The sequence below is a fragment of the Nicotiana tabacum genome, chromosome 3, assembly GCF_000715075.1.
Source record: "Nicotiana tabacum cultivar K326 chromosome 3, ASM71507v2, whole genome shotgun sequence".
NCBI lineage: Eukaryota > Viridiplantae > Streptophyta > Magnoliopsida > Solanales > Solanaceae > Nicotiana > Nicotiana tabacum.
In genome coordinates this window covers 128,901,423-128,920,481 of record NC_134082.1, presented here as the reverse complement: position 1 = coordinate 128,920,481, position 19,059 = coordinate 128,901,423, and the positions used below count along the sequence as shown (strand labels likewise).

Here is a 19,059-nt window from a genome sequence, read left to right as displayed (position 1 = left end):
TGTAAAATTCAAAAAAATTGTGAAAAAATTTTCAAGTGAAAATGGTATTTGAAATTTATAGTTATGTTTGGACATAAATTTCTATTTGGGTTGTTTTTGAAGTTTTGTGAGTGATTTGAGTGAAAATTTTGAAAAACAACTTTTTGCAGTTTTTCAAATTTTCGAAAATTTCCAAAATGTATCTTCAAGTGAAAATTGGAAATTTTATGAACAAACGCTGATTTCGAAACAAAATGAATTTTTTTTTTTTGGAAAAATCTTCCATCAAATTTTATGTCCAAACGGGCACTAACCATATTGACATAATCTTGTATCTCTCCGAACTTATGTTCATATGCTTATTGTTCTTCAATTAACATTCCAATCTGACATATGTCATCATCTATCGCAATGTCAATCTTGCTATGGATAAACAATGTTGAAGAAGCGATTTTGGTTTAAAAAAATAGTTTTTCTTCTCAATGTTTTCTAGAAAGGCTGGTTAGAAAGCTAATCACTTTGCTAAAAAGGTAAAATTGTACAAATCAGTATTTGAATAGAGTATGGAAAGAACACAATATTTGAATGAGGAAAAGTTGGTTTTCGCATTGATGCATAGCTCCTTTGCTTTTCTTTCCCCTACAAATATTCTCCATGCACAATTCATGTAAATGACAAAAAAAAAAAACAATGCTTTAATTTTCATAGCTAAACATTTAATGTGACACGAATAGACATTTGATGAGAAATTTACTATCCATATTGTAGTTCATAGTATTTCACTTAATTTATACATAAGTTGATAACTCTATAGCTTTTGTCAATTATTTACTGCCTATTTTATGTTGCATTATAGTGCACATATCATAATAAATATTCTGCCACCGGTGAAAACTTTTTTCCCCATTTAAATATTGATTTCGGATTGATTAAATTAGGAGAAGACTTGATATAGATCCTTTGTGGAATGAAAATTGGCCAATTTATGCTGGAATAATAGAACTTTTGAAGATGCTCTCCCTATTTTTAAAGGAAAAATTTCACATAAGAACAATTTGGCTCCCTACTTTTTAATTTTATAGCTCATATTTCAATCTACAACCAACTAGCCCAAAAATAATAGGCTAAGATTCAACATCCAACTCCAATAGGTTCTCAAAATTATTATTTAATTTTTAAAAAGGATTGCTCAAGCTTTTAAGTTAATTTTCGAATCAATAACTATGACCTAAATATTAGTTCAACAAACCAAATCCTTTTGGGTGGTAAAAATTAGATTTTTAACAAGCTTAAATATGTGGGTTTAAATTCCGAATTTGATTTTGTGAGAAATTTGGAGCGGGTGTTATTTAAACTTGTTAGAAATAACTAGTTTCTCGACACGTGCGTGCACGTGTATGTCAAGTCATACAGTATACAATATTTTGTATAGGCTAAATAGATATGCGTGAAAAAAAGTATAGGTTATGTGGCTGACTTGTTTGTCGAGATCAAGATAATTGGTTACTGTCCAAACCTACAAAGATGAATAATCGAAGTTTAATTAGATAAATGTGATTTGTTTTTCTCATTTTATTTTTATGAGGTACAGACATATATACAATAAAATGCATCTAACCTAATACTTCCTTATAAATGACATTCCTAGTGTAAGTTCATGTCTTGATTGCGTTTTGTTTAATCGAGCAATACTTTGCTTCAAATAAACTATTAAAATCAATAGTTGATATCCAAATTTATGAAAATAATGAATCATCTAACTAAACAAATATAATAACATAGAATTGATCATTTCATTATACTTATAGTATGTATGACGTTGACGTCTTTTTTGAATGAATAATAATTTTTATATGAAAATATTGGTAGATTAAATATTTGTGAAAATCAATAGAGAATAAAAGCATTAGAATAATTATGGATCAAAATGATGAAAGGGATCGTTTTGTCTCAATCAATTAAGAATGTCTTAACCGGATAAATTCACTTATTTCACATTGTATCTAGAAAGCAAGAGTAAAAAATTAAATTTTGAGTACTATGCCAACTTAAGTTACTTTTATATGAGCAAAAATGCTAAAATTGATATTTAAATTGACACACAAATTATTAAATTAGATTCTAAGGCTAACATGATTATTAAATTAGACCTAGAAAAGGTCTTCGATGTCTGGAACAGTCATTTATTTATAGAACTCTTGTATACTTCAAATTCCCCCCAAAAATCACCAATCTTATTATGAATTGTATTACCACTAGTAACATTGCAATTCTCATCAACGGCACTAGCACAAACTATTTCAAGCCTACTAGAGGCATTCGTGAAGGAGACCCACTTTTCCCTTATATTTTCGTCCTTTGCATTGACATGTTATCCAAATATATAAATTACCAAGTTGATTGTGCTAATTGGGACCCCATTAAATTAAACCCAAAAGTTTCAAATCTATCTCATGTTTTCTTTGTAGACTACCTTACTTTGATGGCCAACGTTAATAACAAAACATGTGCCACGATCTCTAATACTCTCTCTACTTTTTGTAATTTATCGGGACAGAAAATCAACAACAAAAAATCAAAGATCCTTTTTTCAACAACTATCCTAAATATTTTCTAGAAAAAAATTTCAAAATTCTTAACATTTCAATAAGCAATAATTTTGGTAAATACTTATATTTTTCAATTATTGATAAATCTCCTAAGCCTAAGGACTTCCTTTATATTCTTGATAACATGAGAACAAAGCTTGCAAACTGAAAAATTAATTGCCTAAACCTTGTTGGGTGAACAATTTTAATATAATCCACTCTTAGTAATATTTCAAATCACGTCATGCAATACTTTCAACTACCCAAACAAACCCTTAAACACATCAAAGAAATTTCCTATGGGGCACTACTCAGGAAAGAAAAATTTCTTCACCTTATAAATTGGGATACTGTTGCCACTCCTAAGTAGAAAGGGGGAATTGGTTTAGTCAAAGCTAACATAAAAAAACAAACACTATTAGCTAGCCTTACATGGCGCCTTTATAGTAATATAATGGCCCCGGAGCTAAGGTTCTTATTAACCAATACTCCACTAAAACAACCCAAGGAATTCATCTTTTATATGAAAAAATATTGTGCATGGATGGAGCCTATGCAGCAAAGGTCTTGCATGGAATATAGGTAAAGGAGATCTTATTAACCTTTGGAACAATAGATGGATCCCTAACCTCCCCCCTCTGAGAACTCTAATCCAAGGCTCCCTTCCCATTAAAGAAGAAAACATGCTAGTAAGGAATATCCTTGTCCACCACAACTGGAAATTTGATGATCTTTCCTTTTCCATCCCTAGTGATATCAAGGATGCTATACAAAACATTCATATAAATAATTCTATCCTCACCAATGATAAGCCATACTGGTTTCTCACGAATAGCGGAATTTTTAGCATAAAATCAGCCATAAGCCTTATCACCCTTCTAAGGATCCCATCCTAAATATCTCATGGATTTGGAAGCTAAAAATCCCTAGGAAAATAAGTTTCTTCCTTGCCTTTGCTATCATAATAAGCTTCCCACTAGGTCATATCTTCTTCGCATAGGCCTTAACATTGATGACCTATGCCCAGCCTGTAGAAAAGATAAGGAAGATATCACCCACATCTTCAAAACATGCCCCATAACTGTGAGATTTTGGGAAAACTTAGGTATCTCCCTACTAAACTCAACTAATTTCTCGATTCTATTAAGCTCATGCAACCAACAAAATCTTTTCCCTCGCTAGATTGGGAGGATATTTATCCTTATGGTCTTTGGCATCTTTGGTTCAATCGTAATAGCAATAACCTTAACAATGACTCTAAAGATGTCTCAGTCTCCCAAACTCTTAATAGAGATGCCGAGTTTAAGTACCTTACTGGTGCCCAACACCCCTCCTCAAATGTCATAAATATCACCATCACTTGGCAAAAACCTAGCATGGACTCTTACAAACTTAATTGTGACAGTGCTTATAATATCAATAAGAGCATTGGTGGTTTGGGGAGGGGGGGGGGGTCATACGCAACAATCATGGCCAATGGATTGTTAGTTTTCAAAGGCTATCTAACGCCATTAGCAACACTCAAGCAGAGCTCCTTGCGCTGGAAACAGGTCTAAGAGTTGATGTACAGTTTAAGCTCCATCTTCTTGAAATCGAAACGGACTCAACAGAGGTAATAAATCTTCTCAATACTGATCATCAAATTTATAACCACATTATCTCTTCATGCAGGTGGTCAATGGCCCAGTTGGGGATTCCGCTACCCAGACATAACTTCTGAGAAGTAAATTCAATGGCAAACCTCTTGGCAAAAGACAGTACCAAGCTTAGGAATATGAATAAAACAATCATCCATCATGCACCTACGCCAATGGTGGAGGCTGTTGGGAAATCCTACCTTAGATCTATATCGGAAGAATCTTGTATTAAGCTAGCTAGTATGGGTAATATCGATGTAATGAATAGCTCTAATTTTTTTGTAACATTTCTCAGTTTCGATCCCAATGGAATGACTGTGAATGATATATAGTATCTAATAAAATTTCCTGTTTACAACAACAAAAGAAAAAGAAAATTGGCCAGTTTTCTCATTCTGTTTTTGCTTTAGAAAAGGTAAAACTTTGCAGAGAGAATATTGGATAAAACCTTTACATTTTATTAGTTGTTCATCTATCCTAAATTCACTAATTTATGAATAGTCACATGTAATTATTGTTAAGTTGTTTGATAATGTAAATTTTTTGGTATATATAATTTAAATCCATAAAATAAATATTTGACATTCCAAAATATTTTACAAATTAGTTGCTCGGGTACAATGGCAAAAAACCAGGAAAACGATAAAAAGAGGTCCCGCAGCTCCAATTAATAAACCCTAAAACCCTTCCCTCACCTTTGATTACTTGCCGTACTTGCGTTGAAGTTCACTTTTCCGGCAGACAACATGGCAGAGATGGATTTGGACTTCGACGGCCCAAGTAAAGCTCCAACTAGGCCATCCCGTTTTGCTCCCAAAAGCTCTAAATTGAAGCCCCAACCCCAACAAGTAACCAAACCCAAACCTGAAACACCGTTATCATCTTCTGATCCTCCTATTCCAACTAAAAAGGAAGAATTAGTTTCAAAACCCTCAGTAAAAGATCATCCAGCCGAAAATGGAGCCGCAATGGTTAAAGATGACGTTCCATTGGATGAAAACACTACGGGAGACGACGTGGCAGAAGAAGAACAAGTCACCATGGATACTGATAGCGTTGAAGATGAAGTTGTTCGTGAAATTGATGTGTTTTTTACCCCTTCCTCTGATCCTAACTCTCAGGTATATTTATCTTTTATTTAATTAGCTGGTTTATTTGTTGAATTTGCAAAATTTTCTATTTGCTAAGTATTAATTTCTCTATTTTCGTCAGCTATATGTGTTCCAATATCCGTTGAGGTCCGTATGGCGTCCCTATGAATTGGAGGAAAGATGTCAAGAGGTGAGTTACAAAAATTGCTTTTCGTGTTTCTTACTCAAAATAAATCAGTAGTATCAATCATTAGATAGAAAATGCTGGTTTTAAATGACCAGTTTGTACGTCTGAATCAGATTTTATATATTTGCAGGTGAGATTGAGACCTTCAACTGCACAAATGGAGGTTGATTTGGCAGTAGATTTTGATTCTAAAAATTTTGACCGAGACTCTGTTCATGCAGTAAAGATGGAAAAGCAGGTTCGTTCGATTTATCCTCTAAATTAAAAGAGTAACTCTTTGAGCTAATTTCCTGCGTTATTTGCTTCCATGCATCTGTTAACCTTGAGCCTAGGGTCTATCGGAAAACAGCTAAGGTCTTCATACACACTACCCTCCCTGACCCTACTTGTGGGATTATAATGGGTATGTTGTTGCTGTTGTTGTTGCATCTATTAACCTTCAATGTTGGTCTCTATATATTTTTTGCTTTCCATGTTCATGAAACTGCTCGACTTCCTCTAATATCTGATCTTCCTTATTATGTGTCTATCCATTGCTCCACCTTATATTCCGTTTAATACCATTTGTTTTGGACATACTCCTTGCTATTCATGGACATGTATTATATATCTTCCAGCTTCATGGTTGCATCTGTGCTGTTAGGTGAAGGATAAGGAGGTTGACATCTAGATTCTGGAAACTCTGCACTTGATATTTGTTCCCTTAGCAGAAATTACAGTTCTAATTGTTTTACCAATAATCTGATTATTTCTCATTTTTCAGACCCTTTCTACATCATGGATGCCATTATCAACTTGCACCTCTGGATATGCTGTTGGGGTCCTCATTGGTGATAAGGTAAACCATTTGTTATTGATGTGCATCTCTGACTTCTAGATTTATAGAGTTCTGATTGACAGAAAATTAGTTTTCCGCAGGTTGTGTATGTGCTTATACATCTCCAGCTTTTGCCCTTTTCCAAAAACTAATTTGGACAATAACAATGTTACTCTTTCAAGTTCAAGTTTAATCAAGTTAATTCTGTGTCAGCTTCAAGTTGAAGCAAATTTTCCGCTGTCAAATCTGACACTACCTTAAGTATGCAGTGGGGAACTGCTGTAATGCTTCTGGCTCTCATATTTACCCAAGATCTGCTACTTAGTATTAGAAAATTGTCAAGTTTGTTTAATTATATTCTTCCGTTTCTTATACACTTCAGCATGAGAAACTTCCACTAAAATTTCTTAGTTTGCTGATAGCAATTGGAAGCTCATTTCTGTGTTGAAAGGAAAAAAATTAACGCTTATTAATGTTCTCCATAGTTACGCTCTTGCTTCCTGTTTGTTATGCAGTTGCACCTCAATCCTATTCATGCAGTTGTACAGCTCCGACCATCACAGCAGCATCTTAAGGAAAGTGAGTTGAAGAAGAAGAACATTGCCACCGGCAGTGATGGAAAAACTGTTGAAAACAAAGAAGTCGAGGAAAAAAAGCCTGCGGGTCCATCAAAGAAGCAGGTTCATTTCATGATTTGCTCTTTGATGCCCAGCTCCTAAGCAATTTGAATGGACCTTGTTTATGACTAATCTTCATGTGATATTATTGTACAAATTAGTGGCTAGCACTTAAGATATTTTATTTGGAGGACTATTTGGTTCCGGACTAGGTTTGCCACATTTTCGGGTAAATATGATAAGGCAATGCCTAAAGATTGATCTTCTTTTGTTAATCATTCTGCTACTTTCAAGACTAAGCTTTTTCCTAGTATTGTGAGCTCCACACCCAAACCCCTACCCTGGAGCCCAATACCTGCTTTTCCATTTTGCTCACTTGGTGTCTCAAGTCAACCCCAACCTTATTGTTGGAGGTGGAGGGTCTTTGCCACTAGGCTATCCCTCCCTCAATGCTGCTTAAAGCTTTACCATTCTTCGATTTATTCTTATAACATATACCTTTTGTGCAGAACAAACCACCTGGGAATGTCAAGGATATTGAAGAGGTATGATAAAAGTGACCATGTACTGACAAAATTTCCAGTTTTCGATATTAGCTAATAACTCTCCATAGTTCTTTAGCTTGAGTGGCTGCTGATTTTGCATCTACTATGATTTGGATTGACATTTCTGTTCGTAGTGTTTCTATTTATAATCTGGTCAAGAGCAGTTAGCTTTTTTCATCCAGTCGCAAATATCATTTCAAACGGTTTCGTTAATTCAGATCTTTGTGAGAAGTTATTGGTATCTTCTTCATTTCCTGTTTTAGCATTGGGTACATCTAAAATACCATGGAGCTAGGAGTGACATTTCAGCCAGATATCTACAGGAAATGGCCATGGAGGAAGGCTCTCCAGTATCATTTTCAATGAGCCCGTATGTGTCCCCTAATATGGTTGATTTTTTCCGTTTGAGAAACTGCTCTGTTCAGGACAATTAATAAGAAGCTTTTTTTCTCAAAGCATACATTCATCCACCGTCTTATTCTAATACCAGTTTTCTGTTCTGTTAATTTGATACACAGGATTGATTATCTGAACGCTGTGTGTCCTGGCAGACCAACTGATACTGACAGATTAAAAATTCTTCGAACAAGGTACTGCAGCTTCTCTAATTGATCCTTCTCTTCGTCGATTATTTTGACATCGAAAGGTTTTGGAGGTGCTGCTAAGGACAACACCAAAGTTTTTATTTGCATTTATGATCATAGAGCTGTCTTCTCTAGTATTGCCACAATTCTTTAGCATATACCTGAGGTTGAAATTGCAAATTAATCACCTCGTTGGGGCTTGACAATGTAGTTTGACATAAATATGCAGCTCATGACTTGAATTGCTTCCATTTGTGATTCTTCTATTATCTTTCTCTAGCCAGATATTTGCTATTTCTTTTTATCAATACCCAGCCATGTGAATAGTAGATAGCTGTTCTTGAAATGCCGTATTTCTCAACTATCTTAAATTAAACATTTTCCCCAGTCATTTAATGCCTCCTAACTTCTAAATTGTCAAATGTTTGGTTTTCAGGTTGTCTCAATTACCTCTTGAAGAACGCATTAGAACTTGGCTTCTTGAGGTTAATATCCACTATTTGAATTATGCGCTACTTGTATATTTTTATGCCTGCAACAAAGTTTGTTTACAAGGTCTCATGATCTTGATAACTCATAAAGGCAGCATATTTCTAAATCTGGGTTCTTTTGGCAACAGGGGCCTCCAATTCATCGTTTTGATGCTCTAAAGCACCTGGCTCTGGATGATCCTGTTGATGAAATTTTGAGAGTCCTCCAAAGATACGCACAATTAGTTCAAGGATTATGGGTTCCAAAAAGTTCATTAATCTATGGAAAGAATGATGGACTGGAAGTTTTAGCAAGGAATTTTATTCTCTTTGAGTTTAGCAAGAGTACCATTATTAAGCAGAAAGTTTTTGCCAGGAGGTTGGATTTCCTTAAAGCTGCGAAACCAACACTAAAATCATTAGCTGTTGAGAGGCTTGACCTGAATGATTGGAAGCTCAAAGAGCATCCTGACAAGAAATTTGAAGTTCTTTATGGTGATGTTGTGAAAGAGCAGCAAGCTACCTGGGAATGCATGGGGAAACAGATCAATGGTATTTTGTCCGGAGGAAGAAACAAGCCTCCTATGAAGAATTTAAATTCAAATGCCAACATTCCTGCACTTCCAGGTGGCGGTAAACCCGCTCCTGGGTCACTTTCGCGAACATCTATGTCAGAAAAGACTCGAGAAGCTTTACCAAAGGCGCTTCAAAAAGTTTTTAGAATCTATAAGGCTTGCAGGTGAGATCTCTGAGATTTGTGAACTTTTCTGCCCTTTGTTGTTTACCATTCAGTGATTTTGGGTATTCATCTTAGTCACACAAATTGTTACAGCCTGAGAAAAAATGCAGAAACCTTTGTAAATAGGTTGTTTGTTGACCTTGGTTTGATTGCTCTGCAACTTTACAATCATTTCCGTGCTTGGCTTTTTTGAACTGCTTGAAGCTCCTTGCTCCAACTTCTGCCACCTGTTGGAGTTCCTTTGTGTTTGGTTCAAGAACTCTGTTTCTCGCTCACTCACTCTCTCCCCCCCTCTCTCTCTCATAATCTTGTTCTGCTAGCTGTTGCACCTTTTATGGCTTTTGATATTATCTTTCGGATCTTAAGGATTGTGTAAATAGGCGATTGTTTCATCCTGAATATGACTTCTAAAAGGATGAGATGGTCTAGTTATAGGACATTTTTCTTTGCTTTGGCATCATCTCAGAACCTTACTTTGAGCAGTGGTAATCCATTGTCCTTCAAAGTCCTGTTTATGTTGACTTGTTAGTTGAGGTGAGTTGTGCAAGTACTTAGGTCGAAATTGTCCATCACAAAATTTATGCTGTCTTCCTGTTATGTTATACTATACTTTTCTAGAATGGTAATGGATCATAACATAGAAGAAAACTCTATTTTCCATTGTCTTTACTCCATTGCGCCTCGCCTGTCTGATATTTAGATTTAATAGAGTTGTTTGCTGTTCATGGAAAAACTGTATATGACTTTCTTAAATTAAAAAAAAAAAACGATTTCCTCCATCTAAATTTGTGACCCCCTGACAGATCGGAAATCCATTGTTTAATTTTGCCAGTTTCCAGCAAATCCGCCAACGTCTGCGAGATGTGGCAGTTTCTGAGTCTCAAAAGGGAGATGCAAAGAAGGCCATAACTGCAGCCAATTCTGTGGATGATGCACCTCCCGAGGAGATACAGGCAGTGATTAATCAGGTTGCTGTAAACATCCATGGTGTCTATGTTTTAAAGTCATCACCAGATAATCCACAATATGACGCATTGAGGTTAGTAAGTGTTGCTATTATAACTAAAACTACTTGATAATTACCTAGGCCCGTGGCTAATACATAGTTTTGGTTCTCAGGAAAGTTGTAATTGACCTTCTTATGGCTGAAGGGCCGAGTGCAAAGCTAAAGAAAGCCTCTATAGTTGAAGCTGCCAAGTTGCAACTGAATAGGGATATTACCGATATTGAGTTTAAAAAGGTGAGTAGTTCTTTTCTTACTTGTCAAGAGAATTAAGGAATGTCTTCTTTGAGTTTATTGTATGGAGTTTCACATGGCTGCTGAAGTCAAGATCAGAACAGTTATTATCATAGTTGATGTAGTGTCAATTAGTCAACCTATTGAAAATAGTAAGATGTGTAAGTGTCTAGGTTTATATGTCTTTTTAGTTACCCTAGGTGCATGACCTTTTATATTATCTAAGTATGGCTTTATGTTATTGTGGTTAAGTTCATAGTGTGTGTGAAATCATTTATTATGTATGAGTCTAGAAGTTTCCCTTGTCACCTATAAAAGCACCCATTGTATCTCCCTCTTCCTTCCTCTTTGTGCCTTATGATATTATCAAGGGCCCATCTTTATATTCCAACAAGTAGTATCAGAACGGTGGTTCGATTCTGGTAGGTGTAAAGGCGAAATTCAGTAATTCAACAGAAGGTGCTTCTCCATATTTGAGGACCTGTTGAGAGGCCGGCAATTTTCAAAGAGAAAACTGATTATTTCGGGGTTTTGAAGAATAAAGCACCATCGAGAAGGTGCAAGTCTTGAAGGACTTAACAAGACGGGAAAAAAAGACAGAAAAGTCTTCCATGAGTGTATTTGCAATAGCCAAAAGTTAGAAGGAGATTGAATGAATTCCCTATAGTTGAAACTTCTCTGCTTTGATGGAAAATTTGAAATTATGAGAAAAGTTTTATCCAGATGACCTACCTAGATGCGTGCAAGGATACTGTTTGAAGGCAAATTTAGAAGGCATAAACAAAGAGGTTGTTGAAAATGATGCTGAAATTATCAAGAGTAAATGAAGAGTAGGAAAAGACATTTAAGTTTAAGGGGATGTTGAAAATAGTAAACTTAAATGTTTAAGCTCTAGATTCATGTGTTTTTAGTTGTCCTAGGTGCATAACCTTTAAAATTATTGTGGTTAAGTTCATAGTGTTTGTGAAATCATTTGTTAGGTATGAGTCTTAGAATTTCTCTCGACACCAATAAAAGCACCCCTTGTAATGTTGTTATGTAAAAGTGGTCTCTTTGAGAATATTACTATTGTGTTTCATGTGTATCTCCCTCTTCCATCCTCTTTATGCTTTATGATATAATCAAGAGTTCTCCCTTTTATACCAACACTATCAATCAAATGTGCCTAAACCCAAACTAGTCTGGGTTGTTTGTATGAATCATTTAGATGTTTCACTCCAAAGGTGAATGAAGGGTTCTCTAAAAGTAGTTGTTCTGTAAATTTTACAATTATCCATACAGAAGAAACAAAAACAACAAAAGAAATATAGTGCAGAAGAAACAAAAACTGCAAAGCTAACATTAACATTTGGCAGGATCCATTTTTGTTCTCTTCTATGACGTGGAAAGTTTGTATCTTGGGCTTTAGGTTTTTCTACTAGACTGCTGTCAGGGTTCTTATTTTGCACTTCTTATATGTAATTTGGATCTTAGCAATACTGTGGTAATGCTGCCATGATCCTGCGCGTGTGCTGACCGACGTGATCTATGATGGTTATTGGGCTTCAAATGAGCTTGAACCTACATGCTATTACACGAAGTCAATGTATTCCAGCACAAGCAGATGTACGACAGATGTTTACAGTATCCTGTTTCTGATCCTCTTACCCCATTTCTTTCCATTTTTCCTCCTTTTGGTATTTCTCCTTCTCTTCTTAGGCTTAACAATCAACATCAGTGATAGGATATAAAATGTAACAGTTACCAAATTCCATGTTAAGTGATACTATTGAGATACTGCATTGTTGTGGTCTAGGATCCTTCATGTTGCTTTGAATTTTGTATTGTGAATGAGCTGCTTCGATGGTAGTGTGAAATGTTGTCAGTCCGTCAGATTGCAATACAAGCTTTTGTCCTATCCGTGTTAGATTATAGAAAAGCTTTTGTTGACTTGCCGGGATGCTAAATATTTTTCTATGCTTCTGCAGGTTATGCAGGAATTATGTGAATCAAAAAATTCAGCATGGGTTTTGAGAAGTGGTGATGGCAGTTCATCATAGTCTGCGGTTTTTAATTCAAGTTGTACAGGTCACCCGAAATACATGTTAGTAGTTGGAAATTCTCAACGATGAGAAGCTGCAAATTGGACGTTTCCCTTTACTCTTAAGAAGTATAATTGTTTAGTTTTTTGGGTTATACGATGTCTCAGCCTGTTGGTGGGAAGCCCTTTGCGTTGCAACTATATGCAGCTCCTCTGTGAGAAAGTCTAGGAGATATCTCTATATCAGAAATATGTTGGACAAGATGTAGATCTTCCATTTAATCAAACTCTTTCTCACTGAAGAAGTCCAAGTTGGTACTAGTTTTATGATCGCCTACTGCATTTAAACAATGATGAAACAGTTACTGCATTTAAAATTGAACGTTTCCCTTTACTCTTAAGAAGTATAACAGTTACTGCATTTTAACAATGATATATAGCATTGTTGTGCCGCTTTTGTGTTGAGAATAGGATATTTCATTGTGCCTGCTTCAGATGTTTCTACTTGTTTTCTTATCACTCACCACTACCACTACCAGGGCTCTGTGCAGTTGTCAAAAATCTGCAGGCTAAAAGGTAGTCAACAGGACTAGTAGATAAAAGAGATGCAAGTAGATCTCTGAGCATCCATGTTTGTATATATGTTACATGAGCTTCTCTTAAGGGGTAACTCAAATATGAAGACTTATTTTGAATGGTAAGACTGCCAATTTATCCTGACTACTAAGACTGCCAATTTATCCTGACTACTAATTTTGTGCGTGATAAAGATCAGGGTTATTTTAGAACCTATAATATGGAATAGCAAGCGCATGCAAACGAAAATTACGGGTTTGCTTTTGCAATTGCATAGCCAATTGAAAAGGGATTTTTATATACCTATACACTATTAAAAATTTTATTATCCTAAATGTCCATGTTTAGTTAATTATCCGGCATAACTAAATTGTGTTTACAAAATATATACAATCCACCTTAAAAGGTTTCCAATTCATTATTTGTGTTAGCTGAAACGTAAAAGAAAGAACACAAGATTTAACGTGGTTCAGATCAAAATAATCTTACGTTCACCAGAGAACAATTGCCCTTTTAATATTAACAAAGGAAGGGGAGATTTCCCAATTACACTTAAGAGAATTTCTCTCTTAACTCTTTACTCACTACAATGTATTGTATTATTTTGGGATGATTTTTACAAGTGAAGGAGTGCATCTATTTATAGAGGTAAAGACCTCCTCTTGATGTCATTGGTGACATCAAACTACCTCCTCTTGATGTCATGGGTGACATCAAAGGAGGAAGCTTCCTCCTAGCATCCACACCAACTCTTTCCACCAACTCTTCCAATTGGCATGCCATTGTTGACTAAACATAAACCAACATTTTCAGCATGCCATTGTTGACTAAACATAAACCAACATTTTCAATCTCCACCTTGGTTTGCGTTTCGAGCGTGTGAACAACTCTGGCCAAAACTTCTAAGCTTACTGGGCAACCCCGTTGTAAGAAACAAGAAGAATCAAACCATTGTTGAACATACCACCTCCACCTAGCAATTGTTCTCTTCGGAGTTGCATCAGTTGATGCACACCCCCGCCAAGTCCTTGCAGTGTGCAAACTTAGCGAGCGGGACTATCTTGGTCAACATGTCTGCAGCATTATCGTCTGTGATAACCTTCACGACCTTGATAGTTCCCTCATCAATAACATCTCGAATAAAATGAAATCTGACATCAATGTGTTTAGTGCGCTCATGAAATCTCTGATTTTTCATTAGATGAATAACACTCTGACTATCACATCTAAGAGTTGATTCCAGCTGAACCAAACTCAATTCCGCTACTAAACTTTTCAACCAGATAGCTTCCTTTACCGCCTCCGCTGCTGCCATGTATTCTGCTTCTGTTGTAGACAAAGCGACAATTGACTGCAGAGTCGACTTCCAACTGACGGCACTGCCAACGAGGGTAAAGATGTATCCAGTTGTGGACCTTCTTCTGTCAAGATCTCCTGCATAGTCAGAATCCACATAACCGAGAATTGAAATACCTGTACCACTTTTTCGAAAAGTAAGACCAACATCAGAAGCTCCTTTGAGATATCTCAATATCCACTTGACAACTTCCCAATGCCTCTTTCCTGGGTTGGACATGTATCTACTTACCACACTTACAGATTGAGCAATATCTGGACGTGTGCATACCATAACATACATAATACTACCAACTGCACTGGCATAAGGAATCTTTGACATATTCTCCACCTCATCCTCGAACTGAGGCATTTGTGACTCTGAAAGTTTAAAATGAGGAGCTAATGGTGTACTTACAGGCTTGCACGTTTGCATATTGAATCTCTTGAGAACCCTTTCAATATACCTCTTCTGAGAAAGATGTACAACATCGTCTTCTCTTGAAATCTCCATACCAAGGATTTTCTTTGCAGCTCCTAAATCCTTCATGTCAAATTCCTTACTCAACAGTTTCTTCAAAGCATTTATCTCAGACATCTTCTTGTGATACACACAGCTATCAAATGCACTCCTTGAGAATTCATGTGTAGTCATGAATGCATCAAACCTCTTGTACCACTGTCTAGGGGATTGCTTCAAACCATACAAAGACTTCTTTAGTTGACATACGTGATCTTCTTTTCCCTCAGCTAGGAAACCTTCAGGTTGATCCATATAGATTGTCTCTTCTAGATCACCGTGTAAGAAAACAGTTTTGACATCAAGCTGTTGAAGCTCCAAGTCAAATTGTGCAACCAATGCTAGTAGCACGCGAATTGAGCTATGCTTCACGACCGGAGAGAAAATCTCATTGTAGTCAATTCCCTCATTTTGGCTGAAACCTTTTGCAACTAATCTCGCCTTGAACCTAGCATCTTCCACTTCAGGAATTCCTCTTTCTTTCGGTAGACCCACTTGCATCCAACTGTCCTCTTCCCCTTTTGTCTTTTCACTAAGACCCATGTCTGATTCTTGTGAAGAGACTCCATCTCTTCAGTCATGGCTAACCGCCATTGTGCGGCATCCTTGCAAGAAGTTGCTTCAATATACAAGGAGGGCTCCAGATCTTTAATCTCTTCTTGTGCAGCTACGAACGCATATGCAATCAAGTTTGCTTGATTTATAAGGCGTTCCAGTTCTCGTGTCTGCCTCTTCTCCCTCCCCTTCGCAATTGTGTATGGTTCATTGACAGCAAGTTCTTCAAGGCCTACATCTTCTGACTCATCTTTAACCTGAGTCTCTTGATCCTTTTCCTTGGCAAGCTCCACCGGAAGCTCCACCTGCTCGTTGTTCTTGTTTCCTGAAAACTCCACGGAAACTTTACGAGGATCAAGTATAGAGGATTCATCGAAGGTGACATCTCTACTAACTATAAATTTGAGTAAAGACAAACACCAAAGTTTGTACCCTTTTACTCCATCCACATACCCTACGAATATGGCCTTCTTAGCCCTTGGTTCAAGCTTTCCTTCATTAACGTGATAATAAGCTGGACACCCAAATACTCGTAAGTATGAATAGTTAGAGGGTTCACCTGACCATACCTCATTCGGAGTCTTAAAGTCAATTGCCGATGCTGGAGATCGATTGACAATATGAGCAGCAATGTGAACTGCTTCAGCCCAAAATACTTTGGACATTTTGGCTTGTAGGAGCATACAACGAGCCTTTTCAAGAAGAGTTCTGTTCATTCTCTCGGCAACTCCATTCTGCTGTGGGGTATGCCTGACAGTCCTATGTCTTGAGATCCCATGAACCTTGCAGAATTCATTAAATTCTTCATTGCAAAACTCCAAGCCATTGTCTGTGCGAAGATACTTGATTTTCCGCTCCATTTGATTTTCAACCAAAATCTTCCACTCTTTAAATGCTTCAAAAGCATCACTTTTTGCCTTCAAAAAATACACCCAAACCTTTCGTGAGAAATCATCAATAAAAATAAGAAGATACCTCTTTCCGCCCTTCGATGGAAGTTTAGAAGGACCTCATAAATCTGAATGGATGTAGTCTAGCACTCCTCTTGTCTTGTGTTTGCCAGTGCTGAAGCTGACCTTCTTCTGCTTCCCTAGAACGCAGTGCTCACAGAAGTCAAGCGTGCTGATCTTCCCACCTTCCAAAAGTTTACGATTGCTCAACATCTCCAGTCCACGTGCGCTCATATGACCCAGTCTCATGTGCCATAGTCTTGCCTTGTCATCATTAGATAACTGCACAGTAGAAGTATTTGCAGAGCCAACAATGGTGCTTCCGGCCAATGTGTAAAGGCCGTTCTCCAGCTTGCCTTTCAGCATGACTAAAGAACCTTTAGTCACCTTCATAGTTCCTGCTTCGCTCATGTACCTATAGCCTTGTTCATCCAGAGTACCCAAGGAGATCAAATTCTTCTTCAGATCAGGAACATGACGGACTTGTGTAATAGTCCTCACGATTCCATCATGGCAGCGAACCCGAACTGAGCCAATGCCAACTATTGCACAAGTTGCATTATTGCCCATTACTACGGTTCCTCCACTTTTCTCGTAGTTGCTAAACCAGTCTTTTCGGAACGTCATATGCAGAGTACAAGCAGAGTCTAACACCCATTTGTTTTCATAACTACTATTATTATTACACGATGTTGTTAGTACATAATCATTATCAAAATTATGTACCTGTTCAACTGTAGATGCACTCACCTTTTCCTTGGACTTTGACATTAGACAATCTCGTTCAAAGTGCCCCTTCTTGCCACAACCCCAACACTCTGTATTCTTCTTGTTCACACGAGACTTTGATCTGTGCTTTGATTTGCTCTTTCCCTGTTGGTTAGTCTGGCCTCTTACAAAGAGGCCACTTGCCTGGTCATCTCTATCTCCTTCAATGTGCCTCCGCACATCACTAGAGTTAAGTGCCTGCCGCACTTGCTCAAGCTTGATAGGCTCCTTGCTATACATCATTGAATTCTCAATATCACGATATCCTGAAGTCAATGAAAATAGCAAAGCACATGCAAGCGTCTCCTCCTCCTTTATAATTCCTGCAATCTGTAAGTCCATGACAAGTTTATTAAATGCATCTAAATGATCTTGTAACGAAGTACCTGACCCCATCTTAAATGTGTGAAGACGCCGTTGTAACAACATTCTTGTTGTCACTGATCGGTCTTGGTATAGCCCTTCTAGCTTTTCCCACAACTGTTTGGCCGTCTCTTCGGTACCCGTACTCACTTCACAAAGCACGTTAGGTGCAAGGGATAGTTGGATTGCACTCAATGCATCCCCTTCAATCTTCTCCTTGTCGGGAGCTGATATATCCGTAGGATACTTTCCGTCAATAGCATGGATTGAACCTTCCCTCCGCAGTAACGCCATCATCTGGATCTTCCAGATATTGAAGTTGTTGCGTCCATTGAATCTATCAATTTCAAAATTCATGGAACTCATATTTGCTTGTTCTTCCTCCTTGGATCGTTAAAGAATCCTGTCGCTCTGATACCAATTGTTAGCTGAAACGTAAAAGAAAGAACACAAGATTTAACGTGGTTCGGATCAAAATAATCCTACGTCCACCAGAGAACAATTGCCCTTTTAATATTAACAAAGGAAGGGGAGATTTCCCAATTACACTTAAGAGAATTTCTCTCTTAACTCTCTACTCACCACAATGTATTGTATTATTTTGGGATGATTTCTACAAGTGAAAGAGTGCATCTATTTATAGAGGTAAAAACCTCCTCTTGATGTCATGGGTGACATCAAAGGAGGAAGCTTCCTCCTAGCATCCACACCAACTCTTTCCACCAACTCTTCCAATTGGCATGCCATTGTTGACTAAACATAAACCAACATTTTCAGCATGCCATTGTTGACTAAACATAAACCAACATTTTCAATCTCCACCTTGGTTTGCGTTTCGAGCGTGTGAACAACTCTGGCCAAAACTTCTAAGCTTACTGGGCAACCCCGTTGTAAGAAACAAGAAGAATCAAACCATTGTTGAACATACCACCTCCACCTAGCAACTGTTCTCTTCGGAGTTGCATCAGCTACCCATTCCTCCAGAAATGCCTGGTAATTGGTTACAACTAAAAAGCTTCCTCAATAAGTTAAGTAGCGAAATATATAGAATATTGAGGAGCAATCCTATTCCTTTGTGTCACACATGTCAATATAAGATAATATAAAAAGCTTAATTACTTGCATATTAAATTAGTAACGAGAAAGAGAATTATGGTAATTGTAAGAATTAAGAAGTGCAATCACAAAGAGTATTCTGGTCAGGAAAGTCAGTATGTGAACGAACACCAAATTCTGTTCCCCTCCCACCACCCGATTACTGCCTTTCCGACAATTCTAGGTTCTTACCCAGTAGAAGTTGTGGTTTGGTTGTTGCTCAATTTGGAATAACAAGAAGTTTGTACAATTTTTATATAATATGTCTTTTGTATATTTTGTATCTGATTTATACATAGTAAAAACAAATTTCATACAACTTATTAATAACTTATCTACAATTTTCATATATTATTTCTACTCATTTTTATACAACTACAATATCA

General features: G+C 36.9%; 1 protein-coding gene across 2 annotated transcripts; it reads left to right on the top strand.

Annotated features, from left to right (window-relative positions):
- The first annotated feature begins 4,804 nt into the window (after positions 1–4,804).
- LOC107829383 (uncharacterized) lies at positions 4,805–12,979 on the top strand. Of its 2 annotated transcripts, none has more exons than XR_012707831.1 (13): positions 4,805–5,325; positions 5,417–5,485; positions 5,613–5,720; positions 6,246–6,320; positions 6,815–6,979; positions 7,426–7,461; positions 7,725–7,831; positions 7,980–8,051; positions 8,482–8,530; positions 8,665–9,254; positions 10,058–10,293; positions 10,374–10,494; positions 12,459–12,979. XR_012707831.1 is itself a non-coding variant. In XM_016656851.2 (13 exons), exons 1-13 carry the CDS (start codon positions 4,951–4,953, stop codon positions 12,528–12,530), a joined length of 2,046 nt encoding a protein of 681 aa, XP_016512337.2. In that variant the 5' UTR covers positions 4,805–4,950; the 3' UTR covers positions 12,531–12,979. The 2 variants fall into 2 exon arrangements, 1 of the variants encoding a protein (XP_016512337.2); XM_016656851.2 differs by having other exon boundaries at positions 10,087–10,293.
- The last annotated feature ends 6,080 nt before the right edge of the window (positions 12,980–19,059 follow it).

Bases quoted from the DNA above. Each gene is read 5' to 3' on its own strand.
- LOC107829383 (XM_016656851.2), top strand. From the start codon at position 4,951: ATGGCAGAGATGGATTTGGACTTCGACGGCCCAAGTAAAGCTCCAACT. The intron at 7,832-7,979 runs GTATGTGTCCCC...TTTGATACACAG, and splicing joins GTATCATTTTCAATGAGCCC to GATTGATTATCTGAACGCTG. The intron at 10,294-10,373 runs GTTAGTAAGTGT...TTTGGTTCTCAG, and splicing joins CCACAATATGACGCATTGAG to GAAAGTTGTAATTGACCTTC.